Here is a 27,635-nt window from a genome sequence, read left to right on the forward strand (position 1 = left end):
CTCATTCGGTTTACCAGTTCCGGAGGTCGACGTCACCGGCCTTCTAGGCTTCACTGAACTGGGAACATTATCCTCAACCCCGGACTGTCTTGTCTGATTACGCACACCTGCTTCCCATTTCCCCTGATTAGTATGTCATATATGTACCCTCCGTTCCCCATTGTCCGTGTCGGTTATTGTTCCCATGTCCCTTGGTCGTATGAGTAACTCTGCATTGTTTCAGCTTCTGAATGGGTGAATGATGAATGGGATGAATGGGAGACCACTATCACTTTTTACGAGTATCTCATAATTCCCTTTGGACTATCTAATGCCCCTTCAGTCTTCCAGACCTTCATCAACGAAGTGTTTCGGGACATGCTGGGACGGGGCGTAGTGAGTCTTTATTGAAGACTCATCTCTTCAGTAGGTCTTATGATTGAGTGTAGTCTGGCCCAGGAGTGTGAAGGTGAACGGAATGGCACTGGAGCGACGAATCGCTCTTGCTGTCTCTGCCTGGCCGGTTCCCTTTTCTCCACTGGGATTCTCTGCCTCTAACCCTATTACGGGGCCTGACCCACTGGCTTACTGGTGCTCTTCCATGCCGTCCCTAGGAGGGGGGTGTCATTTGAGTGGGTTGAGTCACTGACGTGATCTTCCTGTTTGACGCCCCCCTTGGGTTCGTGATGTGGGGGAGATCTTCGTGGGCTATACTCAGCCTAGTAAGTTGGTGGTTTGAAGAAATCCCTCTAGTGGTGTGGGGTCTGTGCTTTGGCAAAGTGGATGGGGTTATATCCTGCCTGGTTGGCCCTGTCCGGGGGTATATTTGGACGGGGCCACAGTGTCTCCCGACCCCTCCCATCTCAGCCTCCAGTATTTATACTGCAATAGTTTATGTGTCGGGGGACTAGGGTCAGTCTGTTATATCTGGAGTATTTCTCCTGTCTTATCTGGTGTCCTGTGTGAATTTAAGTATGCTCCCTCTAATTCTCTCTCTCTCCCTCTCCTACCAGAGGACCTAGGCCCTGGGACCTTGCCTCAGGAATACCTGGCCTGATGACTCCTTGCTGTCCCCAGTCCCCCAGGTCGTGCTGCTGCTCCAGTTTCAATTGTTCTGCCTGCGGCTCTGGAACCCTGACGTGTTCAGCGGACGTGCTACCTTGTCCCGGACCTGCTGTTTCGACTCTCTCTCTCTAACGCACCTGCTGTCTCTAACTCTGAATGCTCGGCTATGAAAAGCCAACTAACATTTACTCCTGAGGTGCTGACCTGTTGCACACTCTACAACCACTGTGATTATTATTATTATTTGACCCTGCTGGTCATCTATGAACGTTTGAACATCTTAGCCATGTACCATTCCTATAATCTCAACCCGGCACTGCCAGAAGAGGACTGGCCACCCCTCAGAGCCTGGTTTCTTCCTAGGTTCCTGGCTTTCTAGGGAGTTTTTCCTAGCCACCGTGCTTCTACATCTGCATTGCTTGCTGTTTGGGGTTTTAGGCTGGGTTTCTGTACAGCACTTTGTGACATCGGCTGATGTAAAAAGGGCTTTATAAATATTTGATATTTGATTGATTGGTTGATTTTATGCTGTTGTGTTAAGATCTCCCTTCAATGGAACTAAGGGGTCTAGCCCGAACCGTGAACAACAGCCCCAGACAATTATTCCTTCTCCACCAAACTTTACAGTTGGCACTATGCATTGGGGCAGGTAACTTTCTCCTGGCATCCGCAAAACCCAGATTAGTCATCCGTCGGACTGACAGATGGTGAAGCGTGATTCATCACTCCGGAGAAAGTTTTTCCACTGCTCCAGAGTCCAATGGCGGCGAGCTTTACACCACTACAGCCGACAGATTTGGTGATACAGGCTTGTGTGCAGCTGCTCGGCCATGGAAACCCATTTCATGAAGCTCCCAATGAACAGTTCATGTGCTGACGTTGCTTCCAGAGGAAGTGTGACTTGGTAGTGAGTGTTGCAACCGAGGACAGACGATTTTTAAGCGCAACGCACTTCAGAACTTGGTGGTCCCGTTCTGTGAGCGTGTGTGACCTACCACGTCACGGCTGAGCTGTTGTTGCTCCGAGACGTTTCTACTTCACAATAACAGCACTTACAGTTGACCGGTGCAGCTGTAGCAGCACAGAAATTTGACGAACTGACTTGTTGGAAAGGTGGAATCCTATGATGGTGCCACGTTGAAAGTCAATGAGCTCTTCAGAAAGGCCATTCTACTGCCAATCTATGGAGATTGCATGGCTGTGTGCTCAATTTTATACATCTGTCAGCGAAGCGTGTGGCTGAAATAGCCGAATCCACTAATTTTGAAGGGGTGTCCACATACTGTACTGTTGTATAGTGTATGTTGTGCACAAGAAACTAATACAGTATGTAACCATGTAAATACATGTTTATTATAAAAAGTGTTGATACAAATACCTGTAATTGAAATTAAAATGTTATTTGTGGAATGTTATGTTTCTACATCATGTAAAAACACTATTTTCCTATTGAGATGCGTTACATTGAATCTTTTTAAGAGCGTCAAGTGCAAGTCATCCGTCATTCATTAATTGCTATGATCCTGTCCCTTCCTTTCTGTGCCCCCAAACGTTAGGATATGAAGGTAAAGTTACCAGGTTGTTAGCTAGCTAGCCAATGAGAAAACATGACCCGAACAAAGTGTAAACGACGTCGATGCGCAAGTAGTTTTATAGAGCGGCCCACGACATGATTCATGAATGTAAAATGCGGCCAAAAAACTGTGACAGGAAGAGAAAAAAGTTGTGCCGATGATATGGGTTCGATCTTTCGAACTGTTTGGGCTATAAACAAGCAGTGTTCGCTGTATTAATGGTGCAAGCATGACGCTAACGAATCTGTCGCTCGGGAAAAAAACGGCACAGCAAAGCCTTATTACAACAATTATTAAATCAATCAGATCTCAACTCCAGGGGCCTCATTTATCAAAGGTGTGTGCACACAAAAAAAGACTTGTTGCGTGTGACAGTTTCCCCGCAGAGGTTGGTATTCCTAAACCTCACGGGAAAGTGTGCGCATCTCCACGCACATCTCAGACCATGAGTATGTAGAACTTCGAGTGGTTGATCTACTGCATTGAATTTTGGGGAAAATGCAGGTGTTTATTTTATATATCATTTTAGTAATTTAGCAGACGCTTTTATCCAGAGCACCTTGCAGTAGTGAGTCATTTAGCAGACGCTTTTATCCAGAGCACCTTGCAGTAGTGAGTCATTTAGCAGACACTTTTATCCAGAGCACCTTGCAGTAGTGAGTCATTTAGCAGACGCTTTTATCCAGAGCACCTTGCAGTAGTGAGTGCATACATTTTTCATACTGGTCCCCCGTGGGAATCGAAACCCACGACCCTGGCGTTGTAAGCGTCATGCTCTACCAACTGAGGCTAATAAAAACATTAAAAGGTAGGCCTATTGAAAAAACAGATCCACTTGCCGTTCGTAAGAAGATAGCATGTTGCCAAATATATTTATTTTACTTTTATTATACATGCCTAAATTATAATCATATTAAACAGCATGTCTCTCCTTTTCTGATGTGACTGGTTTACACAACAAATATTAGGCTGTAGGTAGGATTCACTTTTAAATTGTTCGATAGACAATCAATCTTGCAGAACGCACGACCAGTGTTTGGCACACACTGTAGGCTATAGTCACTACAAAAGATTGAAACATTCTGCCCACATTTCTACAGAAATGTGATCAAATTTGCTGCCCTTGTGCTTTCTTAGAAACGGTCATGTCCCAGTTCCAACATCTCCACATCATACAGAAAATGAGGGTGTTCTTGTTATTATAAAAGGTGAATGGAGGGTGTTTTTCAGGCGGGATTGTAACGCTTGTTTACGAGAGCAGAAATATAGTATGGCTCTGATTTATCAATGAAAACATGTTTACGTATGTTTATATATGTTGTGTGCGACAGTTTGATAATTCCCAATCATTTGTTACACACGCAAATCCTAGAATCTCCAAGTACTCCAGAATGAGGCCCCTTGTGGCATTAATTAATTGTATTGGTCCCACTTACAGCCCTGGGTGTACGTGTTGTATTAACTGTGGAGGAGAGCAGGATTTGGTACTATATCTACACGGGATGCATGACTTCATTGGGGTCGGGGTTCAGACAAGAGGTTGGGGTTAGGATTGGAGTTAAAAGGGAAGTATGTGTGGTTTCTTACCAAGCTCTTCCTCCATGGTGCTCCCCCCGACTGTGTCTTTCACCCCCAGAACTCTGTTGAAGAGAATGGAGAAGGCACTGCCCCACACCCCTAGAGAGAGAATCCACAACATCAATATAATGTAATGAATCATGAATGTCATGTTTGACCATTTATCATTGAATTAATCTCTTGAGTAAGTGCCATGAGGAAGTGCCAGGGATATTCTGTGTTTTCCTACCCATAAGGAAATGTAGTGGGTTCTCCTCATACCGCTTCACAGCGGTTCCCATGAAGAATTTGCTTCCAAAAAGGTCAGGGGTCATGAACGTTCCGTACTTTGCCATTCCAATCTCATATGGGCTGAACTCCACCCAGTCTGTGAAAAAAACAACAGCATCCATTATTCAAAATCCAAACAGTGTATGTATGTCACTAACTAACGCTTTCATTAGGAGAGCACGCGGTGAGTACAATGTCATTGGGAAACTGTGTACGCCTTTTCACAAGTCTGCAGTAAATATGCATTTATATGTGTATGTTATGGAAAGAGGGTAACCCAGGTTTACAGTAACAGTACAAGCCAGGCATATCCTACATGACTACTTTAGTGACACAACAACACCCACACATACTTTAACAATGTTTACATACTGCTTCTATTCTATTTCTATTCTACTGTATTTTAGTTGATGCTTTACTCATCTCATATGTATATACTGTATTCTATTCTACTGTATTTTAGTTGATGCTTTACTCATCTCATGTATATACTGTATTCTATTCTACTGTATTTTAGTTGATGCTTTACTCATCTCATGTATATACTGTATTCTATTCTACTGTATTTTAGTTGATGCTTTACTCATCTCATATGTATATACTGTATTCTATTCTACTGTATTTTAGTCTATGCCACTCTGACATTGCTCATCCTAATATTTATGTATATCTTAATTCCATTATTTTACATTTAGATGTGTGTATTGTTGTGAATTGTTAGATACTACTGCACTGTTGGAGCTGGGAAAACAAGCTTTTCACTACACCCGCAATAACATCTGCTAAATATGTGCATGTGACCAATACAATTTGATTTGACATACAATACTATTAGGCACAACACAACACACTATTTCACACATTTTACGTTTTAGTTCCTCAGAACAACAATCACCTTTCAGCCTATACTTGGAACTGGAGTAGGGAGGATAAGGTTACCACTGTGTGTTAGGTGGCATTATTTGAGCCTTTCTCTAGAATGGGTGTGAAGGTATTTCCTTGTCACACCAGTGTTAAAAGGTGGGGGATTTACAGATAAAAGGAGTACCTGACTAACTGAAGCAAAATTATATTCCAGTTCATCTGCAAAATTGTCACACCCTGATCTGTTTCACCCATCTTGTGCTTGTCTCCACCACCCACTAGGTGTCTCCCATTTATCTCCATTTCCTCCTGTATATTTATACCTGAATTGTCTGTTGCCAGTTCGTCTTGTCCCGTCAAGTCCTACCAGCGTGATCCCGTGTTTCCTGTGCTCTAGTTTTAGTTTTTCTTAGTCTTCCCAGGTCTGACCTTTCTGCCTGCCTTGACCCTGCCTGCCGTCCTGCACCTGCCTGACTCTGATTTGGATCTTGACCCTTTGCCTGCCGACCTACCGATTGCCTGCCCCATGTTCTGTAATAAACTCTGAGACCCGTACTATCCGCCTCCTGTGTCTGCATCTGGGTCTTTGCCCGAGTCCTGAAAATAATACACTATCGGCCAAGTTATGGGTCACAGTTCCCATAAGTCAGCAAACAGTCATGCGCTTAGTCAACCTAACAGGGGACAGGTTGGCCCGAAGAACTGTTTTGAGGTCAGTTTTGGGAACGAGAACTGATCCTCGATCAGGGCTTGGGGGCATACCATAACCACATTGACCCCTACCTAACATTGCCCTCCCATGTTGTACTACTAAACCTACACATTGTTGTGTACACGTTCCTTCTCACACATCAGTATTAAAACTACAACTACAGGAATGGATATCAGCCCACCATGACACATCAGTTGGTGGTAAACCAGAGACATGCATTGAGAGAGTAGGCCCAGTTTTTAGAACGGATGCCATGTTAGCGCCTTTCTTCTCCAACTACTGGTGATGTAACAATAGGACAGAACCTCCCGACAGTTCACTCTGAAATTAACCTGCTGTCAACAAGCAGAACAACGTATTCAATTGATTATAATGTGTATCCAAGTCTGTACGGTGTTGTGGTGTCAACAAATTGCATATCTGCTTTACACTGGACATCTTCATTGGTTTAGAAAACTATCCGAAATAAACAGCGCAGTGTGGAAGTGTATCACTTAGCAACGGCTACGGAGGAGAAAGTGGCGCTATCGGAACGTTCAGACAGGAACCGCATTGGCCCAACTCTCTATATATACAGCTCTCTATATATATATACAACTCTCTCTCTATATATACAACTCTATATATATATACGACTCTCTATATATATATACACGAGTCTCTCTATATATATATATATATATATACGACTCTCTCTATATATACAACTCTCTATATATATATATACAACTCTCTATATATATACAACTCTCTCTATATATACAACTCTCTCTATATATATACAACTCTCTATATATATATACAACTCTCTCTATATATATACAACTCTCTCTATATATATACACAACTCTCTCTATATATATACACAACTCTCTATATATACACAACTCTCTCTATATACAACTCTCTCTATATATATATACAACTCTCTCTATATATATATACAACTCTCTCTATATATACACGACTGTGGTAAAGTAGTGATGCTACAAGGAAATGCAGTGTACGGAAATTTGACTGTGGGAGATAGGATCTCTGGTGACATATTATGCAAAACTGAATACACATACTCATTCTACTAGAGCCACACACACACACACACACACACACACACACACACACACACACACACACACACACACACACACACACACACACACACACACACACACACACACACACAGCCCAAATAGGCTCATTCAGAACTTGGACCATCCATTCAAACTACGTGACCAGCACTGCGAACACACAACCACACTACGTGCATGAACTCTTCACAGAAATGCTACGCTTTGTTCAACAACTGAGGGGAGCCTTGGAGCCACACTGGGCTTGTGGTCTACTGTAATACACACACACACACACACACACACACAACACATACACACACACACACACACACACACAACACACACACACACACACAGCGCATACACACTCACTGACCTGCAAACATGAGCTCGGATACGTCCGGTTTGACGTGCAGACAGGTGAACAGAGGGAGGGGACACTGGGCCTCGTTTACCTTCTCATGCAACTCACTCAGCTTTGTGTCCATTCTCTGATGAAAACAGAGAAACACTTTTGGAGTCAGAGCCTCTTGAAGACGGAGAGAGAGAAACAATGAAAACAGATGTATGCCGTCCTCTCACCGCAGGAATGAGTGTCTCTCCGATGAGCATGCCGAAGATGTCTGTGAAGGTGACGGGCTGTCCGTTGGCCTTCTTGCTCCACAGAGCCTGGATGTAGTTGGTGATATGCTGGGGCAGCAGTAGTCTCAGAGGGTTACTGCTCACACTCTTCATCAGCTCTGCATTGATCTCCTTGGGCCCCTTAGAGGGGAACTCTGGGTGGGAGAACAGGGTTGACATGTACCTGGGGGAGAGATAGGGAGGGTGGGAGAAAGTGAGTGAGGGAGGAGGGAGATAGAGGAGGGAGGGGTAGAGGGAGGGAGAGAGGGAGGGAAAGATAGAAGGAGGGAGCGATAGAGGGAAGGAGAGCGAGGGAGCAAGAGAGAAGGAGGGAGAGAGAGATAGAGGAAGGGAGAGGTAGAGGAGGAAGAGGGAGGGAGGGATGGAGAGAGAGATGGAGGGAGAGATAGAGGGAGGAAGAGGTAGAGGTAGAGGGAGGGAGAGGTAGAAGAGGAAGAGGGAGGGATAGATGGATGGAGAGGTAGAGGGAGGGAGAGAGAGAGAGGGAGAGGAAAAGGGAGAAATAGAGGGAGGGAGAGGTAGAGGAGGAAGAGGGAGGAAGAGGGAGGGAGAGAGTGAGTGAATGTGGGAGGGAGTGAGGGAGATGGGGGAGGGAGACAGAGGGAGGGAGATAGAGAGATTGAGGGACAGAGATAAAGGGACGAGATAGGGAGGGAGACAGAGGGAGGGAGATAGAGAGAGAGGGACAGAGAGAGAGGGACAGAGATAAAGGGACGATATAGGGAGGGAGACAGAGGGAGGGAGATAGAGAGAGGGAGAGGAAAAGGGAGAGATAGAGGGAGGGAGAGGTAGAGGAGGAAGAGGGAGGAAGAGGGAGGGAGAGAGTGAGTGAATGTGGGAGGGAGTGAGGGAGATGGGGGAGGGAGACAGAGGGAGGGAGATAGAGAGATTGAGGGACAGAGATAAAGGGACGATATAGGGAGGGAGACAGAGGGAGGGAGATAGAGAGAGGGAGAGGAAAAGGGAGAGATAGAGGGAGGGAGAGGTAGAGGAGGAAGAGGGAGGAAGAGGGAGGGAGAGAGTGAGTGAATGTGGGAGGGAGTGAGGGAGATGGGGGAGGGAGACAGAGGGAGGGAGATAGAGAGATTGAGGGACAGAGATAAAGGGACGAGATAGGGAGGGAGACACGAGAAAAGAGAAAAGGGCAACCAGTGAAGAACACACACCATTGTAAATACAACCCATATTTATGCTTATTTATTTTATCTTGTGTCCTTTAACCATTTGTACATTGTTAAAACACTGTGTATATATATATATATAATATGACATTTGTAATGTCTTTACTGTTTTGAAACCTCTGTATGTGTAATGTTTACTGTTAATTTTTGTTGTTTTTCACTTTATATATTAACTTTGTATGTTGTCTACCTCACTTGCTTTGGCAATGTTAACACATGTTTCCCATGCCAATAAAGCCCTTGAATTGAATTGAATTGAATTGACAGAGGGAGGGAGATAGAGGGACAGAAATAAAGGGACGAGATAGGGAGGGAGACAGAGGGAGGGAGATAGAGAGATAGAGGACAGAGATAAAGGGACGAGATAGGGAGGGAGACAGAGGGAGGGAGATAGAGAGATAGAGGACAGAGATAAAGGGACGAGATAGGGAGGGAGACAGATAGAGAGATAGAGGGACAGAGATAAAGGGACAGAGATAGGGAGGGAGATAGAGAGATAGAGGACAGAGATAAAGGGACGAGATAGGGAGGGAGACAGATAGAGAGACAGAGATAAAGGGACGAGATAGGGAGGGAGACAGAGATAAAGGGACGAGATAGGGAGGGAGACAGAGATAAAGGGACGAGATAGGGAGGGAGACAGAGATAAAGGGACGAGATAGGGAGGGAGACAGAGAGATAGAGGGACAGAGATAAAGGGACAGAGATAGGGAGGGAGATAGAGAGATAGAGGACAGAGATAAAGGGACGAGATAGGGAGGGAGACAGATAGAGAGACAGAGATAAAGGGACGAGATAGGGAGGGAGACAGAGATAAAGGGACGAGATAGGGAGGGAGACAGAGATAAAGGGACGAGATAGGGAGGGAGACAGAGATAAAGGGACGAGATAGGGAGGGAGACAGAGGGAGGGAGATAGAGAGATAGAGGACAGAGATAAAGGGACGAGATAGGGAGGGAGACAGATAGAGAGATAGAGGGACAGAGATAAAGGGACAGAGATAGGGAGGGAGATAGAGAGATAGAGGACAGAGATAAAGGGACGAGATAGGGAGGGAGACAGATAGAGAGATAGAGGGACAGAGATAAAGGGACGAGATAGGGAGGGAGACAGAGATAAAGGGACGAGATAGGGAGGGAGACAGAGATAAAGGGACGAGATAGGGAGGGAGACAGAGATAAAGGGACGAGATAGGGAGGGAGACAGAGATAAAGGGACGAGATAGGGAGGGAGACAGAGATAAAGGGACGAGATAGGGAGGGAGACAGAGATAAAGGGACGAGATAGGGAGGGAGACAGAGATAAAGGGACCAGATAGGGAGGGAGACAGAGATAAAGGGACAAGATAGGGAGGGAGACAGAGATAAAGGGACGAGATAGGGAGGGAGACAGAGGGAGGGAGATAGAGAGATAGAGGACAGAGATAAAGGGACAGAGATAGGGAGGGAGACAGAGGGAGGGAGATAGAGAGATAGAGGACAGAGATAAAGGGATGAGATAGGGAGGGAGACAGATAGAGAGATAGAGGGACAGAGATAAAGGGACGAGATAGGGAGGGAGACAGAGATAAAGGGACGAGATAGGGAGGGAGACAGAGATAAAGGGACGAGATAGGGAGGGAGACAGAGATAAAGGGACCAGATAGGGAGGGAGACAGAGATAAAGGGACGAGATAGGGAGGGAGACAGAGATAAAGGGACGAGATAGGGAGGGAGACAGAGATAAAGGGACGAGATAGGGAGGGAGACAGAGATAAAGGGACGAGATAGGGAGGGAGACAGAGATAAAGGGACGAGATAGGGAGGGAGACAGAGATAAAGGGACGAGATAGGGAGGGAGACAGAGATAAAGGGACCAGATAGGGAGGGAGACAGAGATAAAGGGACGAGATAGGGAGGGAGACAGAGATAAAGGGACAGAGATAGGGAGGGAGACAGAGATAAAGGGACGAGATAGGGAGGGAGACAGAGATAAAGGGACAAGATAGGGAGGGAGACAGAGATAAAGGGACGAGATAGGGAGGGAGACAGAGATAAAGGGACGAGATAGGGAGGGAGACAGAGATAGAGGGACAGAGATAGGGAGGGAGGGAGATAGCGAGATAGAGAGATAGAGGACAGAGATAGGGAGGGAGATAGGGAGATAGAGAGATAGAGGACAGAGATAGGGAGGGAGACAGAGATAGAGGGACAGAGATAGGGAGGGAGGGAGATAGGGAGATAGAGAGAGAGGACAGAGATAGGGAGGGAGACAGAGATAGAGGGACAGAGATAGGGAGGGAGGGAGATAGAGAGATAGAGAGATAGAGGACAGAGATAGGGAGGGAGATAGGGAGAGATAGGGAGGGAGGGAGAAAAATAGAGATGCAGCAAAACAAACATGAAGATCACTACATAAAAACACTGGGCAAACATTGATACAGAGGTAAATACTGTAGGAGGAGAGACGTGGGAGGGAGATGTGTTTTTTATTTTATTGTATCTTAGCAAGTCAGTTAAGAACACATTCTTATTTTCAATGATGGCCTAGGAACAGTGGATTAACTGCCTGTTCAGGGGCTGAACAACAGACTTTTACCTTGTCAGCTCGGGGATTTCGAATTTAGTAACCTTTCGGTTACTAGTCCAATGCTCTAACCGCCAGGTTAGCTGCCGCCCCATGGAGGAGAGGAGAGGAGTGAGAGGGAGGGAGGAGTGGAGTGGGAGGAGAGGAGTGGGAGGAGAGGAGTGGGAGGGAGGGAGGAGAGGAATGGGAGGGAGAAGAGGAGTGGGAGGGAGGAGAGGAATGGGAGGGAGGGTTTGTGAAAGAGAGTATGGTATAAACAGATGAAAAGATGACTGACCATGTGGATCCAGAGAGGCCAGCGATGTAGGTGGCACAGTCCAGGACCCCAGACTCATACAGGGCCTTCATCACCCCAGAGAACCCCACCATGGCCCTGAAGCCTCCCCCTGAACCCACTATGGCTATCACCGGCACCTGCACAGACAGACACATGCAGGAAGAGATAGGAATGGATTTTACAATAAAATGTATACCCTGTCATAACATGACTCCTTGAGATTCATAGCAGAACTATCAGAAACCCCTACTTCCTTATGTTACTTCCCTCATTCTGTCTTATGATTGTTATTGTATCACTCTACCTTCATGTACTGTATTTCCTGGGCATCTTTCCAACTCTGCACTGTCTTCTCTGATCTAGAGTCACAGTCTTATCTGTAGACAATTCCAACAAATATTCAGACCACGCTGACACAACAACTGCACAGGATTCCTCGTGGTGTGTGTGAGACAGTGTATTGACTGATTGAGTCTGTAATGTACCACAGCATGTGTTTTAAAGGCAGTGTATGGTGTGTGTGAGACAGTGTGAGTTGTTGGCCTATGCCCTCTCACCCTGGCTGTGCCCCTACCCAGTCATGGCTGTGCCCCTACCCAGTCATGTGAAATCTATCGATTATGGCCATATTAATACATTGTAATTGACTGATGTCCTCATATGAACTGTAACACAGTAACGTTTTTGAAATTGTTGCATGTTGCGTTTATATTTTTGCTCAGTAAACAGTTTTAGACGTTCTGGAGCCTGGAGTGTTTTTTTTACTTTGTTTTTTTCACTCAAACCTCCCGCAGGCCAGATTGAATGGCCTCCTCTGTTCTAGACAGTAATATTTACTAGCCCCAGTGGGAATGCAGTGTGGCAGCTCAACAGCTCTGCAACACTATTGTTATGTGGTGGGTTATTATCTCATCATGGCTGGTAGCTTCCGGACCATGTGAGGACACAGGCAGGCAGGAAGGGCCTACAGTAGCTGGCCAGAGGTGAGGGTACACACTACAACCAGGAACACAAAGCCAAAACCAGTCACAGAAACACAGCCCAGTCCACCAGGGGAGGAATGCAGAACTCAGAAGCTGAACAGGCCCTGAGAGCTCTCGGTCTAAGAGGAAGTTAGCAGCGACAAAGTGATCACAATACTAACAGATCTAAATGTGTGAATGTGGTGCATGTGTATATACAGCATATAAAAAAGGGTGTTGTTTGCTAATATCAGATCTTGTCTATGACCTTGACCACTATGCTAAGCAATACTGCAGGGTAACCCCACTTTCTATGGCAATATATGTTTATTTAGCCCATGTCTATTATATTGCCATGCCATTTTGGAGTGGTTACCATTCTATGACGCATTAAACCTACAATGCACCCTAATAAATGAGGTGTTAGATGTCAAACACTGCATTTGAATCTAAGACCAAAATTATTTAAAAAAAATTTTAAATGACACTGTGGCTGGACGTAGGCCGCTCTTGGAGCCTGGGCCCACAGTACTCGGGCATGCCCACCTCCTGAGGGGTGCTGGGGAGGAAGCGAGGCTTCTCCATGTCTAGCAGCTTCTTGATGCCCAACGTCACCTTCTCTCTGCGGGCCTGTCTGAACAGTTTCTCCTTGTCACACAGGGCCAGGCTGAACCGCAGGTCCAAGTTAGTACTGTAGACAAAGACACACAACAGATAAAACAACGACAGAGATTGAAGTGAATTGAGTTATTGCACATAGGCATTTTACAGAGTAGGCGTTCCCTAACGGAAATATGGAGATGTTGGGGCGGCAGGTAGCCTAGTGGTTAGAGTGTTGGGCTAGTAACCGAAAGGTTGCTAGATTGAATCCCTGAGCTGACAAGGTAAAAAGCTGTTGTTCTCCCCATGTAAAAAGGCAGTTAACCCACTGTTCCTATGCCATCATTGTAAATAATAATTTGTTCTTAACTGACTTGCCTAGTTATTATTTTATTTTATTTTATTATAATATTTTTTTTTTACCTTTATTTAACCAGGCAAGTCAGTTAAGAACAAATTCTTATTTTCAATGACGGCCTGGGAACAGTGGGTTAACTGCCTGTTCAGGGGCAGTAAATTATGTAAAGATGTATGATAGAATGGGCCAATAGGAACTAAGTAGCTCATGCTTGGCTCTGCCCACCTCCTTGCTTGTTCTGCCCACTATGACTCATCTGTTCCCATTGGAAATGACAGGCTGTGGTCTGTCTTGCTTTGGTTATAAAAAAAAGATTTGCCTTAACCCTGCATATAGGTATCATAAGACATGTTCATCAAAAAAATTTTTTGGAAGAATCATATCTGACAAATGGAATAATGTATTATCAATTTCGATTGTTGTTCAATTTCGAGTGCTCAGTTGAACATGTGTCACTAGGACATTATTTACAGGACACCTGGAGATTATTATCCCAAGTACAAAAGATTATTCATTTTTTTCTCAAAGCAAGAAAAGCTATTCAAGAATTGACTAAATTTATATTTTAAAAAATGCATTCAACAATTTTCAACAATTTACTGGATTAAAAAATGTTTAATATAGTGATATCTATTCCAGATACCCTAGACCCACTCCAATTTGCATACCGCCCAAACAGATCCACAGATGATGCAATCTATATTGCACTCCACACTGCCCTTTCCCACCTGGACAAAAGGAACACCTATGTGAGAATGCTGATCATTGACTACAGCTCAGCGTTCAACACCATAGTACCCTCAAAGCTCATCACCAAGCTAAGGAACCTGGGTCTAAACACCTCCCTCTGCAACTGGATCCTGGACTTCCTGACAGGCCGCCCCCAGGTGGTGAGGGTAGGTAGCAACACATCTGCCACACTGATCCTCAACACTGGAGCTCCCCAGGGGTGCGTGCTCAGTCCCCTCCTGTACTCCCTGTTCCCCCTCGACTGCACCGCCAGGCACGACTCCAACACCATCATTAAGTTTGCTGACGACACAACAGCGGTAGGCCTGATCACTGACAACGACGAGACAGCCTATAGGGAGGAGGTCAGAGACCTGGCCGGTTGGTGCCAGAATAACAACCTATCCCTCAACGTAACCAAGACTAAGGAGATGATTGACGTCCCCATTCCCATCGACGGGGCTGTAGTGGAGCAGGTTGAGAGCTTCAAATTCCTTGGTGTCCACATCAACAACAAACTAGATTGGTCCAAACACACCAAGGCAGTCATAAAGAGGGCACGATAAAGCCTATTCCCCCTCAGGAAACTAAAAAGATAGCAAGCGGTACCGGAGTGCCAAGTCTCGGACGAAAAGGATCTCAACAGTTTTTACCCCCAAGCCATAAGACTCCTGAACAGGTAACCAAATGGTTACCCGGACTATTTGCATTGTGTTCCTCCCCCCAACCCTTCTTTTACGCTGCTGCTACTCTCTGTTTATATTATATGCATAGTCACTTTAACTATACATTCATGTACATACTACCTAAATGGCCCGACCAACCAGTGCTCCCGCACATTGGCTAACCGGGCTATCTGCATTGTGTCCCACCACGCTGTTCATCATATATGCATAGTCACTTTAACCATATCTACATGTACATACTACCTCAATAAGCCTGACTAACAGGTGTCTGTATATAGCCTTGCTACTCTTTTTCAAATGTCTCTGAAACTCTCTGAAACTCACTTAGATAATACCTTTGAGGGTACAGTGGTAGCAATACATGGTTATAAGATCTACCGAAAAGACAGAAATGCCAACAGAGGTGGAGTTGAGGTCTATATTCAGAACCACATTCCTGTAAAGCTAAAGGGAAGCTAAAGTCATTCCGCTACCCAAGAATAGTAAAGCCCCCTTTACTGGCTCAAATAGCCGACCAATCAGCCTGTTACCAACCCTTAGTAAACGTCTGGAAAAAAATGTGTTTGACCAGATACAACACAATTTCACAGTAAACAAACTGACAACAGATTTTCAGCATGCTTATGGGGAAGTTCACTCAACAAGCACAGCACTTGCACAAATGACTGATGACTGGCTGAGAGAAATTGATGATACAATGATTGTGGGGGCTGTCTTGTTAGACTTCAGTGCAGCTTTTTACATTATCGATCAAAGTCTGCTGCTGGAAAAATGTATGTGTTATGGCTTTACACCCCCTGCTATAATGTGGATAAAGAGTTACTTGTCTAACAGATCACAGAGGAGGAGCTTTAATGGAAGCCTCTCAAATATAATCCAGATAAAATGAGGAATTCCCCAGGGTAGCTGTTTGGGCCCCTTGCTTTTTTCTATTTTTACTAACGACATGCCACTGACTTTGAATAAAGCCAGAGTGTCTATGTTTGCGGATGACTCAACACTAAACACGTCAGCTACTACAGCGACTGAAATGACTGCAACACTCAACAAAGAGCTGAACTTAGTTTCAGAGTGGGTGGCATATAATAAGTCAGCCTTAAATATTTCTAAAACTAAAAGCATTGTATTTGGATCAAAACACTCACTAAACGTTAAACCTCAACTAAAACTTGTAATAAATAATGTGGAAATTGAGCAAGTGGAAATGACTAAACTGCTTGCAGTAACCATAGATTGTAAACTGTCATGGTCAAAACTATTGATGCAGTAGTAGCTAAGATGGGGAGAAGTTTGTCTATAATAAAGCGATGCTTCTTAACAACACTATCAACAAGGCAGGTCCTACAGGCTCTAGTTTTGTCACACCTGGACTACTGTTCAGTCGTGTGGTCAGGTGCCACAAAAAAGGACTAAGGAAAATTGCAATTGCTTCAGAACAGGACAGCACGGCTGGCCCTTGGATGTACACAGAGAGCTAATATTAATAATATGCATGTCAATCTCTCCTGGCTGAAAGTGGAAGAGAGATTGACTTTATCACTACTTTTATTTATGAGAAGTATTGACATGTTGAATGCACCGAGCTGTCTGTCTAAACTACTGGCACACAGCTCGGACACCCATGCATACCCCACAAGACATGCCACAAGAGGTCCCTTCACAGTCCCCAAGTCCAGAACAGACTATGGGAGGCACACAGTACTACATAGAACCATGACGACATGGAACTCTATTCCACATCAAGTAACTGACGCAGGCAGTAAAATTAGATTTAAAAAACAGATAACAAAACACCAGCGTGGGACTGTGAAGCAACACAAACATTGGCACAGACACATGCATACACACACACACACACACACACACACACACACACACACGATAACATACGCACTATACATACACATGGATTTAGTACTGTAGATATATGGTAGTGGTGGAGTAGGGGCCTGAGGGCACACAGTGTGTTGTGAAATCTGTGAATGTGTCGTAATGTTTTTACAATTGTATAAACTGCCTTAATTTTGCTGGACCCCAGGAAGAGTAGCTGCTGCTTTGGAAGCATCCACAATAAATACAAATACAGTTGTGTAATTACATATCAACAACAGCTTTAAAACATCAAATATTTTCCCATATGGAAACAGACACGTAGTAGACCTCTTGGTCAGCAATGGTGATTGATTTGATGTACTGTAGGTTACTATGTACGCATGGCTGTAAGTCACTTTGAATAAAAGCCTCGCTCCAAGATGGTCTGGTCTGACCTACTGAGACAAACACACCCACGACCTCTGACGTCCTACCTCCAACACATGCCAAACATATCCTCCCCGTCATCTGAAGCAAAATCCCTTTGTGATGCAACAGTACAGTAAATCTAAGCCATGTGTTTACTGAAAACAGTTACAGTCTTTAAAAGTAGAAAGAAATGTACTTATCACTCTGGTGTGGGTTAAATAGCTTGACGTGAATTCCTGTGTTTTGCTGAGTCTAAAGTACTGTTCCACCCAGTGCTACAGTTTTAAGGGTTATTATCTGGCTGTGTGCTTATTTTTGTACATGGAGAGAGAGAGATAGATGCCAAAAAAGCAATTTGAATTTGAGAGAGAGAGAGGCCTTCAGGTGAACCAGAGAAGCCACAGTGTTTAAGATAGCATCTGTAAACCAGACAGGCTTCCTGACAGACAGACACGAGGAGAGGAATGGAGAAATAATCAAAATGTACCTACCAGACCTCCAGAGCCATCTCTAAGTACACATTGGTTGCCTGTAAAAACAACACAAAGATGCTGTGGTTATTGTAGAAGAGAAACAATGGGTTAATATGTCAACTGCAAAACACCCTGGGATAGAATACAACATCCACAAGCAGAAGGAGGAGGGATGAGAGGAGGAGAGTGATGAGAGGAGAGAAGGGGGAGAGATGCAGGTGGGTGGGCTACAGTAATGAAGAGGGGGGAGTGAATAGATAGAGGGAAACAAAGAAAAGAGAGGGATATTCAGGAAGAAGAAAAAAGATGAGAAGAGAGGAAAAACTCTCATGGATAAGTCATCACTCAACAGACAACTACAGTCTGGTGAGAGCAAATGTATTTCAGACACACTTTCCGCTGTAGGTTAATGTAGTGTAATGTAGTGACTACAGATATATATATATATATATATATACATATACATATAGAGAGAGAGAGAGAGAGAGAGAGAGAGAGAGCTTACTTTGCCGATAAGAAAAGGCACCGTCTCCGTCTGACCAGTTTTCAACATTTTGGAGATGTTGTACGACGCAGTCCCAAGTTTCTCATCCATCACGTAATTGGCATCCATTAACGTTATCTGATTGAGTGGTAAAGCACCAACAGACAAGCTTCAGGTAACCATTGTACTGTAGTGGACTGGGCCTGACATAAAATGAGTTACATTTGACTGTTTTGATTTTATTAGACTTTTTGTTCACCTCTAGAAAGTTCTCCTGGTTTGGGTCTAGTATGAAGCCAAAGGTTTCGTTCCATTCAGGGTTGATGTCGTTGTCTATGTGGCGCGTTCGTTTCCTGCTCTCGGGGGAAGTTGGGATGAACAGCTCCACATAGGGGTCAGGAGTGTCCACTGCAGACACAAACACACAAATGTATGTGTTACATACAGTACATGAGAAATGGACTACAGGAAACGGAGGACGGAGAACAGGTGATTTACATCCACATAGACTGGGCTGTAGTGGACAGGTCGAGAGCTTCAAGTTCCTCAGTGTCCACATCACTAAGGAATTGTCATGGTCCACACACACAAACACAGTCATGAAGAGGGCACGACAATGCTTCTTGTGATTTGATTTGGCATGGACCCTCAGATCCTCAAAAAGTTATTCAGCTGCACCCTTGAGAGCCTCTTGACTGGCTGCATCACCCCTTGGTATAACAACTGTTTGGCATCTGACCGCAAGGCGCTACAGAGGGTAGTGCGTACGGCCCAGTACAGCCCTGGGGCCAAGCTCCCTGCTATCCAGGACCTTTATACCAGGCGGTGTCAGAGGAAGGGCCTAAAAATTGTCAAAGACTACAGCCACCCAAGTCATAGACTGTTCTCTCTGCTACCACATGGTAAGCTGTACCAATGTCTGGAGCCAACAGGACCCTGACCAACTTCTAAGACTGCTAAACAATTAGTTAAATAGTTTACTAAAAGCTACCCGGACTATCTGCATTGACCCTCCTTTGACTCATCACATACACTGCTGCTACTGTCCTGTTGCCTAGTCACTTTATCTCTACCTATATTTACATATCTACCTCAATTACCTTGTACTGCTGCAAATAAACTCAGTACTGGTACCCCATATATATTTATTTTTTATTTAACCTTTATTTAACTTGGTAAGTCAGTTAAGCACACACACTTATTTACAATGACGGCCTACACCGGCCAAACTCAGATGACGCTGGGCCAATTGTGCACCGCCCTATGGGACTCCCAATCACAGCCTGGATTTGAACCAGGGACTGTAGTGACACCTCTTGCACTGAGATGCAGTGCCTCAGACCGCTGTGCCACTCGTGAGCAACGGTCTATTAGCAAGTTATCATTACTCATTACATAGTTACTTTTCTCTGCATTGTTGGGAAGAGCCCATAAGTGCGCATTTCAGTGATAGTTTACACCTGTTGTTTACCAAGCATGTGATAAATAACATTACATTTGATTGATTTGATTTACATACAAGCAAACATATTAATGTACATTGAGTGATAGAAAAATACCTAACAACAAATAGATGACACTATAGTGTTATGACTTTAATAATATTGCTATTACTTTGCGGCATTACATTTCATGACACAACACTAAATCTTAGTTTTTACAGAAATGACAACTCTCTGTGGTGTGTTTTTATGTTGGCAAATTTGTGATGGTTAACATGTGAACTAGGAGCATGTAGAATAACAGGTGTTGTCAGACTCACACAGGTCACCCAGTGCTCCCTTGGTGACATTCTCAGCTCGCACCACCGTCACTCTGAACTTGTGAGAGAACTGCTGCTCCACCTGCACAGAAACACAACACAACACATAACAGAGAGTCTGTGAGCCAGGACACACTCCTCACACAAACACAAATCTATCACACTTGAACTCCAACATAGAACTACTTAGGTACATTGTTTTTTTATTTATTTTACCTTTATTTAACCAGGTAGGCTAGTTGAGAACACCTTTATTTAACCAGGTAGGCAAGTTGAGAACACCTTTATTTAACCAGGTAGGCAAGTTGAGAACAAGTTCTCATTTACAACTGCGACCTGGCCAAGATAAAGCAAAGCAGTTTGACACATACAACAACACAGAGTTACACATGGAGTAAAACAAACATACACTCAATAATATAGTTGAAAAATAAGTCTATATACGATGTGAGCAAATGAGGTGAGATAAGGGAGGTAAAGGCAAAAACAAAAAGAAGGCCATGGTGGCAAGGTAAATACAATATAGCAAGTAAAACACTGGAATGGTAGATTTGCAGTGGAAGAATGTGCAAAGTAGAGATAGAAATAATGGGGTGCAAAGGAGCAAAATAAATAAATACAATAGGGGAAGACGTAGCTGTTTGGGATAAATTATAGATGGGCTATGTACAGGTGAAGTAATCTGTGAGCTGCTCTGACAGCTGGTGCATAAATCTTGTTGAGGATAGGGGGCAGTATTTTCACTTTGGATGAATTGCGTGCCCATAGTGAACTGCATCCTACTCTGTCCTAGATTGCTAATATATGCATATTATTATTACTATTGGATAGAAAACACTGAAGTTTCTAAAACTGTTTGAATTATGTCTGTGAGTATAACAGAACTCATAGGGCAGGCAATCTTCCAAACAAGAAGTGAAATTCTGAATGTGAGTCAACTTTGACGTCATCGCCCCCTCCTTTCCCAACAAGATATGGATCTGGTAGCACTTCCTACGCCTTCCAGTAGATGTCCTCATTCAGTAGAACGTGGAATGGAGCTTTTGGTGTTGACTTTGACCGAATGGGAGGGGAAATAGTCACGGTCTTGGCAGAATGCAATTTCCCTGTGGCGCATTTCTCTGTGGGTGCCACCGCCGTTCCATTTGGCTGCAGCTGAAAACGTATGATCCGGTTGGAACGTTATTGGATATATATGAAAATAACATCCTGAAGATTGATTCTCTACTTAGTTTGACCAGTTTATTAGACCTGGAATATATCTTTTTGAAGTTTTCGTGCAGGTTGTCCTGGACCAGCGTCAGTTTTTGGGCACGTGAGCTGAAAGTGGTAGCAAATGCAGCTAATTGGACACTAGTATTGGACATTATGGAACAAAACAACGATTTATTGTGGAACTAGGACTCCTTGCACGGCATTCTGATGAAAGATCATCAAAGGTAAGGGAATATTTATGATGTAATTTCGTATTTCTGTTGACTCCAACATGGCGGAGAAATTGTTTTACGTCTGGTGCGTTGTCTCAGATTATTGCATGGTAGGCTTTTTCCATAACGTTTTAAAAAAATCTGACACAGCGGTTGCATTAAGAACCAGTGTATCTTTAATTATATGTAGAACACGTATCTTTAGTCAAAGTTTATGATGAGTATTTTTGTTATCTGGCGTAGCTTTCTATAATTCCTCCGGATATTTTGGAGGCATTTCTGAACATGGCGTCAATGTAAACCGAAATTTGTGGATATAGATATGCATATTATCGAACAAAACATAAATGTATTGTGTAACATGTAATATGAGTGTCATCTGATGAAGATTTTCAAAAGGTTAGTGATTCATTTTATCTCTAATCCTGCTTTTGTGACTATCTTTGGCTGGAAAAAATGGCTGAGTTTTTCCTTTGATTTGGTGGTGGTCTAACATAAATATATGTTGTTTTCGCTGTAAAACACTTTAAAAATCGGACATGATGGGTAGATGAACAAGATGTTTATCTTTCATTTGAGGTCTGGTACTTGTTAATGTGTGAAAGTTAAATATTTCGAAAGAATATTTTTGAATTCCCTGCGCCACCTTTTCAGCTGAATGGGGGGGTAGAGTTCCCCTCGGGGATCGCCTTGCCATAACAGCTAGTGAGGGAGATAAGTGTTTCTAGTTTCAGAGATTTTTGTAGTTCGTTCCAGTCATTGGCAGCAGAGAACTGGAAGGAGAGGCGGACAAAGGAAGAATTGGTTTTGGGGGTGACCAGAAATATAAACCTGCTGGAGCGCGTGCTACAGGTGGGTGCTGCTACGGTAACCAGCAAGCTGAGATAAGGGGGGACTTGAGAGTCTTGTAGATGACCTGGAGCCAGTGGGTTTGGTGACTAGTATGAAGCGAGGGCCAGCCAACAAGAGCGTACAGGTCGCAGTCGTGGGTAGCATATGGGGCTTTGGTGACAAAACGGATGGCACTGTGATAGACTGCATCCAATTTATTGAGTAGGGTATTGGAGGCTATTTTGTAAATGACACCGCCGAAGTCGAGGATCGGTAGGATGGTCAGTTTTACAAGGGTATGTTTGGCAGCATGAGTGAAGGATGCTTTGTTGCGAAACAGGAAGCCAATTCTAGATTTAACTTTGGATTGGAGATGTTTGATGTGAGTCTGGAAGGAGAGTTTACAGTCTAACCAGACACCTAGGTATTTGTAGTTGTCCACATATTCTAAGTCAGAACCGTCCAGAGTAGTGATGTTGGACGGGCGAGCAGGTGCAGGCAGCGATCGGTTGAAGAACATGCATTTAGTTTTACTTGTATTTAAGAGCAATTGGAGGCCACGGAAGGAGAGTTGTATGGCATTGAAGCTCGTCTGGAGGGTTGTTAACACAGTGTCCAAAGAAGGGCCAGAAGTATACAGAATGGTGTTGTCTGCGTAGAGGTGGATCAGAGACTCACCAGCAGCAAGAGCGACATCATTGATGTATACAGAGAAGAGAGTCGGTCCAAGAATTGAACCCTGTGGCACCTCCATAGAGACTGCCAGAGGCCAGGACAACAGGCCCTCCGATTTGACACACTGAACTCTATCAGAGAAGTAGTTGGTGAACCAGGCGAGGCAATCATTTGAGAAACCAAGGCTATCGAATCTGCCGATGAGGATGAGGTGATTGACAGAGTCGAATGCCTTGGCCAGGTCAATAAATACGGCTGCACAGAATTGTTTCTTATCGATGGCGGTTAAGATATTGTTTAGGACCTTGAGCGTGGCTGAGGTGCACCCATGACCAGCTCTGAAAACAGATTAAATAGCGGAGAAGATGCGGTGGGATTCGAAATGGTCGGTAATCTGTTTGTTGACTTGGCTTTCGAAGACCTTAGAAAGGCAGGGTAGGATAGATATAGGTCTGTAACAGTTTGGGTCAAGAGTGTCCCCCTCTTTGAAGAGGGGGATGACCGCAGCTGCTTTCCAATCTTTGGGAATCTCAGACGACACGAAAGAGAGGTTGAACAGGCTAGTAATATGGGTTGCAACAATTTCGGCAGTTAATTTTAGAAAGAAAGGGTCCAGATGGTCTAGCCCGGCTGATTTGTAGGGGTCCACATTTTGCAGCTCTTTCAGAACATCAGCTGACTGGATTTGGGAGAAGGAGAAATGGGGAAGGCTTGGGCGAGTTGCTGTGGGGGGTGCAGTGCTGTGAACCGGGGTAGCCAGGTGAAAAGCATGGCCAGCTGTAGAAAAATGCTTATTGAAATTCTTAATTACAGTGGATTTATCGGTGGTGACAGTGTTTCCTATCCTCAGTGCAGTGGGCAGCTGGGAGGAGGTGTTCTTATTCTCCATGGACTTTACAGTGTCCCAGAACTTTTTTGAGTTTGTGTTGCAGGAAGCAAATTTCTGCTTGAAAAAGCTAACTGCCTGTGTATATTGGTTTCTAGCTTCCCTGAAAAGTTGCATATCACGGGGGCTGTTCGATGCTAATGCAGAACGCCATAGGATGTTTTTGTGCTGGTTAAGGGCAGTCAGGTCTGGAGAGAACCTAGGGCTATATCTGTTCCTGGTTCTACATTTCTTGAATGGGGCATGCTTATTTAAGATGGTGAGGAAGGCATTTAAAAAAAATAACCAGGCATCCTCTACTGACGGGATGAGGTCAATATCCTTCCAGGATACCCCGGCCAGGTTGATTAGAAAGGCCTGCTCGCTGCATTCTTTCAGGGAGCGTTTGACAGTGATGAGTGGAGGTCGTTTGACCGCTGACCCATTACGGATGCAGGCAATGAGGCAGTGATCGCTGAGATCTTGGTTGAAAACAGCAGAGGTGTATTTAGAGGGCAAGTTGGTTAGGATGATATCTATGAGAGTGCCCGTGTTTACGGCTTTGGGGTGGTACCTGGTAGGTTCATTGATCATTTGTGTGAGATTGAGGGCATCAAGCTTAGATTGTAGGATGACTGGGGTGTTAAGCAGGTTCCAGTTTAGGTCGCCTAGCAGCACGAGCTCTGAAGATAGATGGGGGGGCAATCAGTTCACATATGGTGTCCAGAGCACTGCTGGGGGCAGAGGGTGGTCTATTGCAGGTGGCAACGGAGAGAGACTTGTTTTTAGAGAGGTGGATTTTTAAAAGTTCAAATTGTTTGGGTACAGACCTGGATACAATTTCTGTGTACAATTTCAACTGTGATTTGTGTCCAAACCTGGGCTGAAGATGATAACCTGTGTCTTGTGAGTCCTATCCTTCTCTTACTGTTTTTATTTCACCTTTATTTAACCAGGTAGACCAGTTAAGAACAAGTTGTCATTTACAACTGCGACCTGGCTAAGATAAAGCAAAGCAGTGCGACAAAAAACAACAACACAGAGTTACACATAAACAAACGTACAGTCAAATAACACAAAATAAAAAAAAAATAGAAAGATCTACATACAGTGTGAGCAAATGTAGAAGAGTAGGGAGGAAAGGCAATAAATAGGCCATGGAGGCAAAAATAATTACAATTTAGCATTAATACTGGAGTGATAGATGTGCAGATGATGATGTGCAAGTAGAGATACTGGGGTGCAAAAGAGCAAGAGGGTAAATAACAATATGGGGATGAGGTAGTCGGGTGTGCTATTTACAGATTGGCTGTGTACAGGTACAGTGAAAGACAATCAGATCCAGTACTCCTACTATGGGGCAGAAACTGTAGAATTGTTGCTTTCTTTTTGTTTTAGGTCATTTGTAAACAGAAGGTATGATGATGTCATTTTGTCTTATCACTATTCCCCTGGAAGTGAATCTGCAGATCTGCTAGTCTCCACTACAGCATAGCAGTGATGAGTGAGGCTTCGCAGCAGGCATAGACTTTCAATAGGAACTGAGCAGCCAATGGGGCTACAGTGGAATATCTCCATGTCAAGACAACAGGGCACATTTGTAGTGGGGTAATATTTGATATGTGTATATTATGTTTAAGAATAAGACTATGCAATTAGCCTATTCAAATGTTACTTGACTCCTTAAAGATAATTAAAATATGCAAGAGACTATTCCCCCTCAGGAGGCATGGGTCCCCAGATCCTCCAAAAGTTCTACAGCTTCACCACCGAGAGCATCCTGACTGGTTGCATCACTGCCTGGTATGACAACTGCTTGGCACCTGACCATAAGGTGCTACAGAGGGTAGTGCGTGCAGCCCAGTATATCACTGCCAACCAGGACCTCTATACTAGGTGGTGTCAGAGAAAGGCCCCAAAAAATTGTTAAACACTCCAGCCACCCCAGTCATAGCCTCGTTACTGTTATTATATTGTGTAACTTTTTTTAAACTTTAGTTTATTTAGTAAATATTTTTCTTGACTCGTGTTTATCTTAAAACTGCATTGTTGGTTAAGGGCTTGTAAGTAAGCATTTCACAGTAAGGTACCTGTACCTGTTTTACTCTGCGCATGTGACAAATAACATTTGATTTGATTCAGTTGCGTTACAGTAATAGGCAATCAAGAAATGTCTGAGAATGGAATTCTAAATAGTCTATTTAATTACTTTGTTGAATGAAAGATGGATTATACAAGGAATAAACTTAAGTTACAAATCATTAACAAGCATTACAAGACATTACTCTAAGCATGATCAGAGAGGGAGAGTGAGAGAGAAGTCATGACCTGAAAGGCCATGCCCCAAGAGTCCCTGGGGTGGAGAGAGAAGTCATGACCTGAAAGGCCATGCCCCAAGAGTCCCTGGGGTGGAGAGAGAAGTTATGACCTGAAAGGCCATGTCCCAAGAGTCCCTGGGGTGGAGAGAGAAGTCATGACCTGAAAGGCCATGCCCCAAGAGTCCCTGGGGTGGAGAGAGAAGTCATGACCTGAAAGGCCATGCCCAAAGAGTCCCTGGGGTGGAGAGAGAAGTTATGACCTGAAAGGCCATGTCCCAAGAGTCCCTGGGGTGGAGAGAGAAGTTATGACCTGAAAGGCCATGCCCCAAGAATCCCTGGGGTGGAGAGAGAAGTCATGACCTGAAAGGCCATGCCCCAAGAGTCCCTGGGGTGGAGAGAGAAGTTATGACCTGAAAGGCCATGTCCCAAGAGTCCCTGGGGTGGAGAGAGAAGTTATGACCTGACAGGCCATGCCCCAAGAGACCCTTGGGTGGAGAGAGAAGTCATGACCTGAAAAGCCATGCCCCAAGAGACCCTGGGGTGGAGAGAGAAGTCATGACCTGAAAGGCCATGCCCCAAGAGACCCTGCGGTGGAGAGAGAAGTCATGACCTGAAAGGCCATGCCCCAAGAGACCCTGGGGTGGAGAGAGAAGTCATGACCTGAAAGGCCATGCCCCAAGAGACCCTGGGGTGGAGAGAGAAGTCATGACCCAAAAGGCCATGCCCCAAGAGACCCTTGGGTGGAGAGAGAAGTCATGACCTGAAAGGCCATGCCCCAAGAGACCCTGGGGTGGAGAGAGAAGTCATGACCCGAAAGGCCATGCCCCAAGAGACCCTGGGGTGGAGAGAGAAGTCATGACCTGAAAGGCCATGCCCCAAGAGTCCCTGGGGTGGAGAGAGAAGTCATGACCTGAAAGGCCATGCCCCAAGAAACCCTGGGGTAGAGAGAGAAGTCATGACCCGAAAGGCCATGCCCCAAGAGACCCTTGGGTGGAGAGAGAAGTCATGACCTGAAAGGCCATGCCCCAAGAGACCCTGGGGTGGAGAGAGAAGTCATGACCCGAAAGGCCATGCCCCAAGAGACCCTTGGGTGGAGAGAGAAGTCATGACCCGAAAGGCCATGCCCCAAGAGACCCTGGGGTGGAGAGAGAAGTCATGACCCGAAAGGCCATGCCCCAAGAGACCCTGGGGTAGAGAGAGAAGTCATGACCTGAAAGGCCATGCCCCAAGAGACCCTTGGGTGGAGAGAGAAGTCATGACCTGAAAGGCCATGCCCCAAGAAACCCTGGGGTAGAGAGAGAAGTCATGACCCGAAAGGCCATGCCCCAAGAGACCCTTGGGTGGAGAGAGAAGTCATGACCTGAAAGGCCATGCCCCAAGAGACCCTGGGGTGGAGAGAGAAGTCATGACCCGAAAGGCCATGCCCCAAGAGACCCTGGGGTGGAGA

General features: G+C 44.7%; 1 protein-coding gene across 3 annotated transcripts in view; it reads right to left on the bottom strand.

The window, feature by feature from the left end:
• The window catches only part of pla2g4ab (phospholipase A2, group IVAb (cytosolic, calcium-dependent)), a 50,743-nt gene that overhangs the window by 18,170 nt on the left and 4,938 nt on the right, over positions 1 to 27,635 (bottom strand). For all 3 annotated transcript variants that reach the window (XM_021604687.2, XM_021604685.2, XM_036978742.1), the window contains exons 3-12: positions 20,073 to 20,154; positions 18,570 to 18,718; positions 18,332 to 18,448; positions 17,845 to 17,882; positions 13,286 to 13,430; positions 11,778 to 11,914; positions 7,695 to 7,917; positions 7,489 to 7,603; positions 4,426 to 4,563; positions 4,206 to 4,295 (exon numbers count right to left, since the gene is read on the bottom strand). In XM_021604687.2, coding sequence (XP_021460362.1) covers positions 4,206 to 4,295; positions 4,426 to 4,563; positions 7,489 to 7,603; positions 7,695 to 7,917; positions 11,778 to 11,914; positions 13,286 to 13,430; positions 17,845 to 17,882; positions 18,332 to 18,448; positions 18,570 to 18,718; positions 20,073 to 20,154 — 1,234 coding nt within the window. The remainder of the gene's footprint in view (positions 1 to 4,205; positions 4,296 to 4,425; positions 4,564 to 7,488; positions 7,604 to 7,694; positions 7,918 to 11,777; positions 11,915 to 13,285; positions 13,431 to 17,844; positions 17,883 to 18,331; positions 18,449 to 18,569; positions 18,719 to 20,072; positions 20,155 to 27,635) is intronic.

The sequence above is a fragment of the Oncorhynchus mykiss genome, chromosome 5 (assembly GCF_013265735.2).
Source record: "Oncorhynchus mykiss isolate Arlee chromosome 5, USDA_OmykA_1.1, whole genome shotgun sequence".
NCBI lineage: Eukaryota > Metazoa > Chordata > Actinopteri > Salmoniformes > Salmonidae > Oncorhynchus > Oncorhynchus mykiss.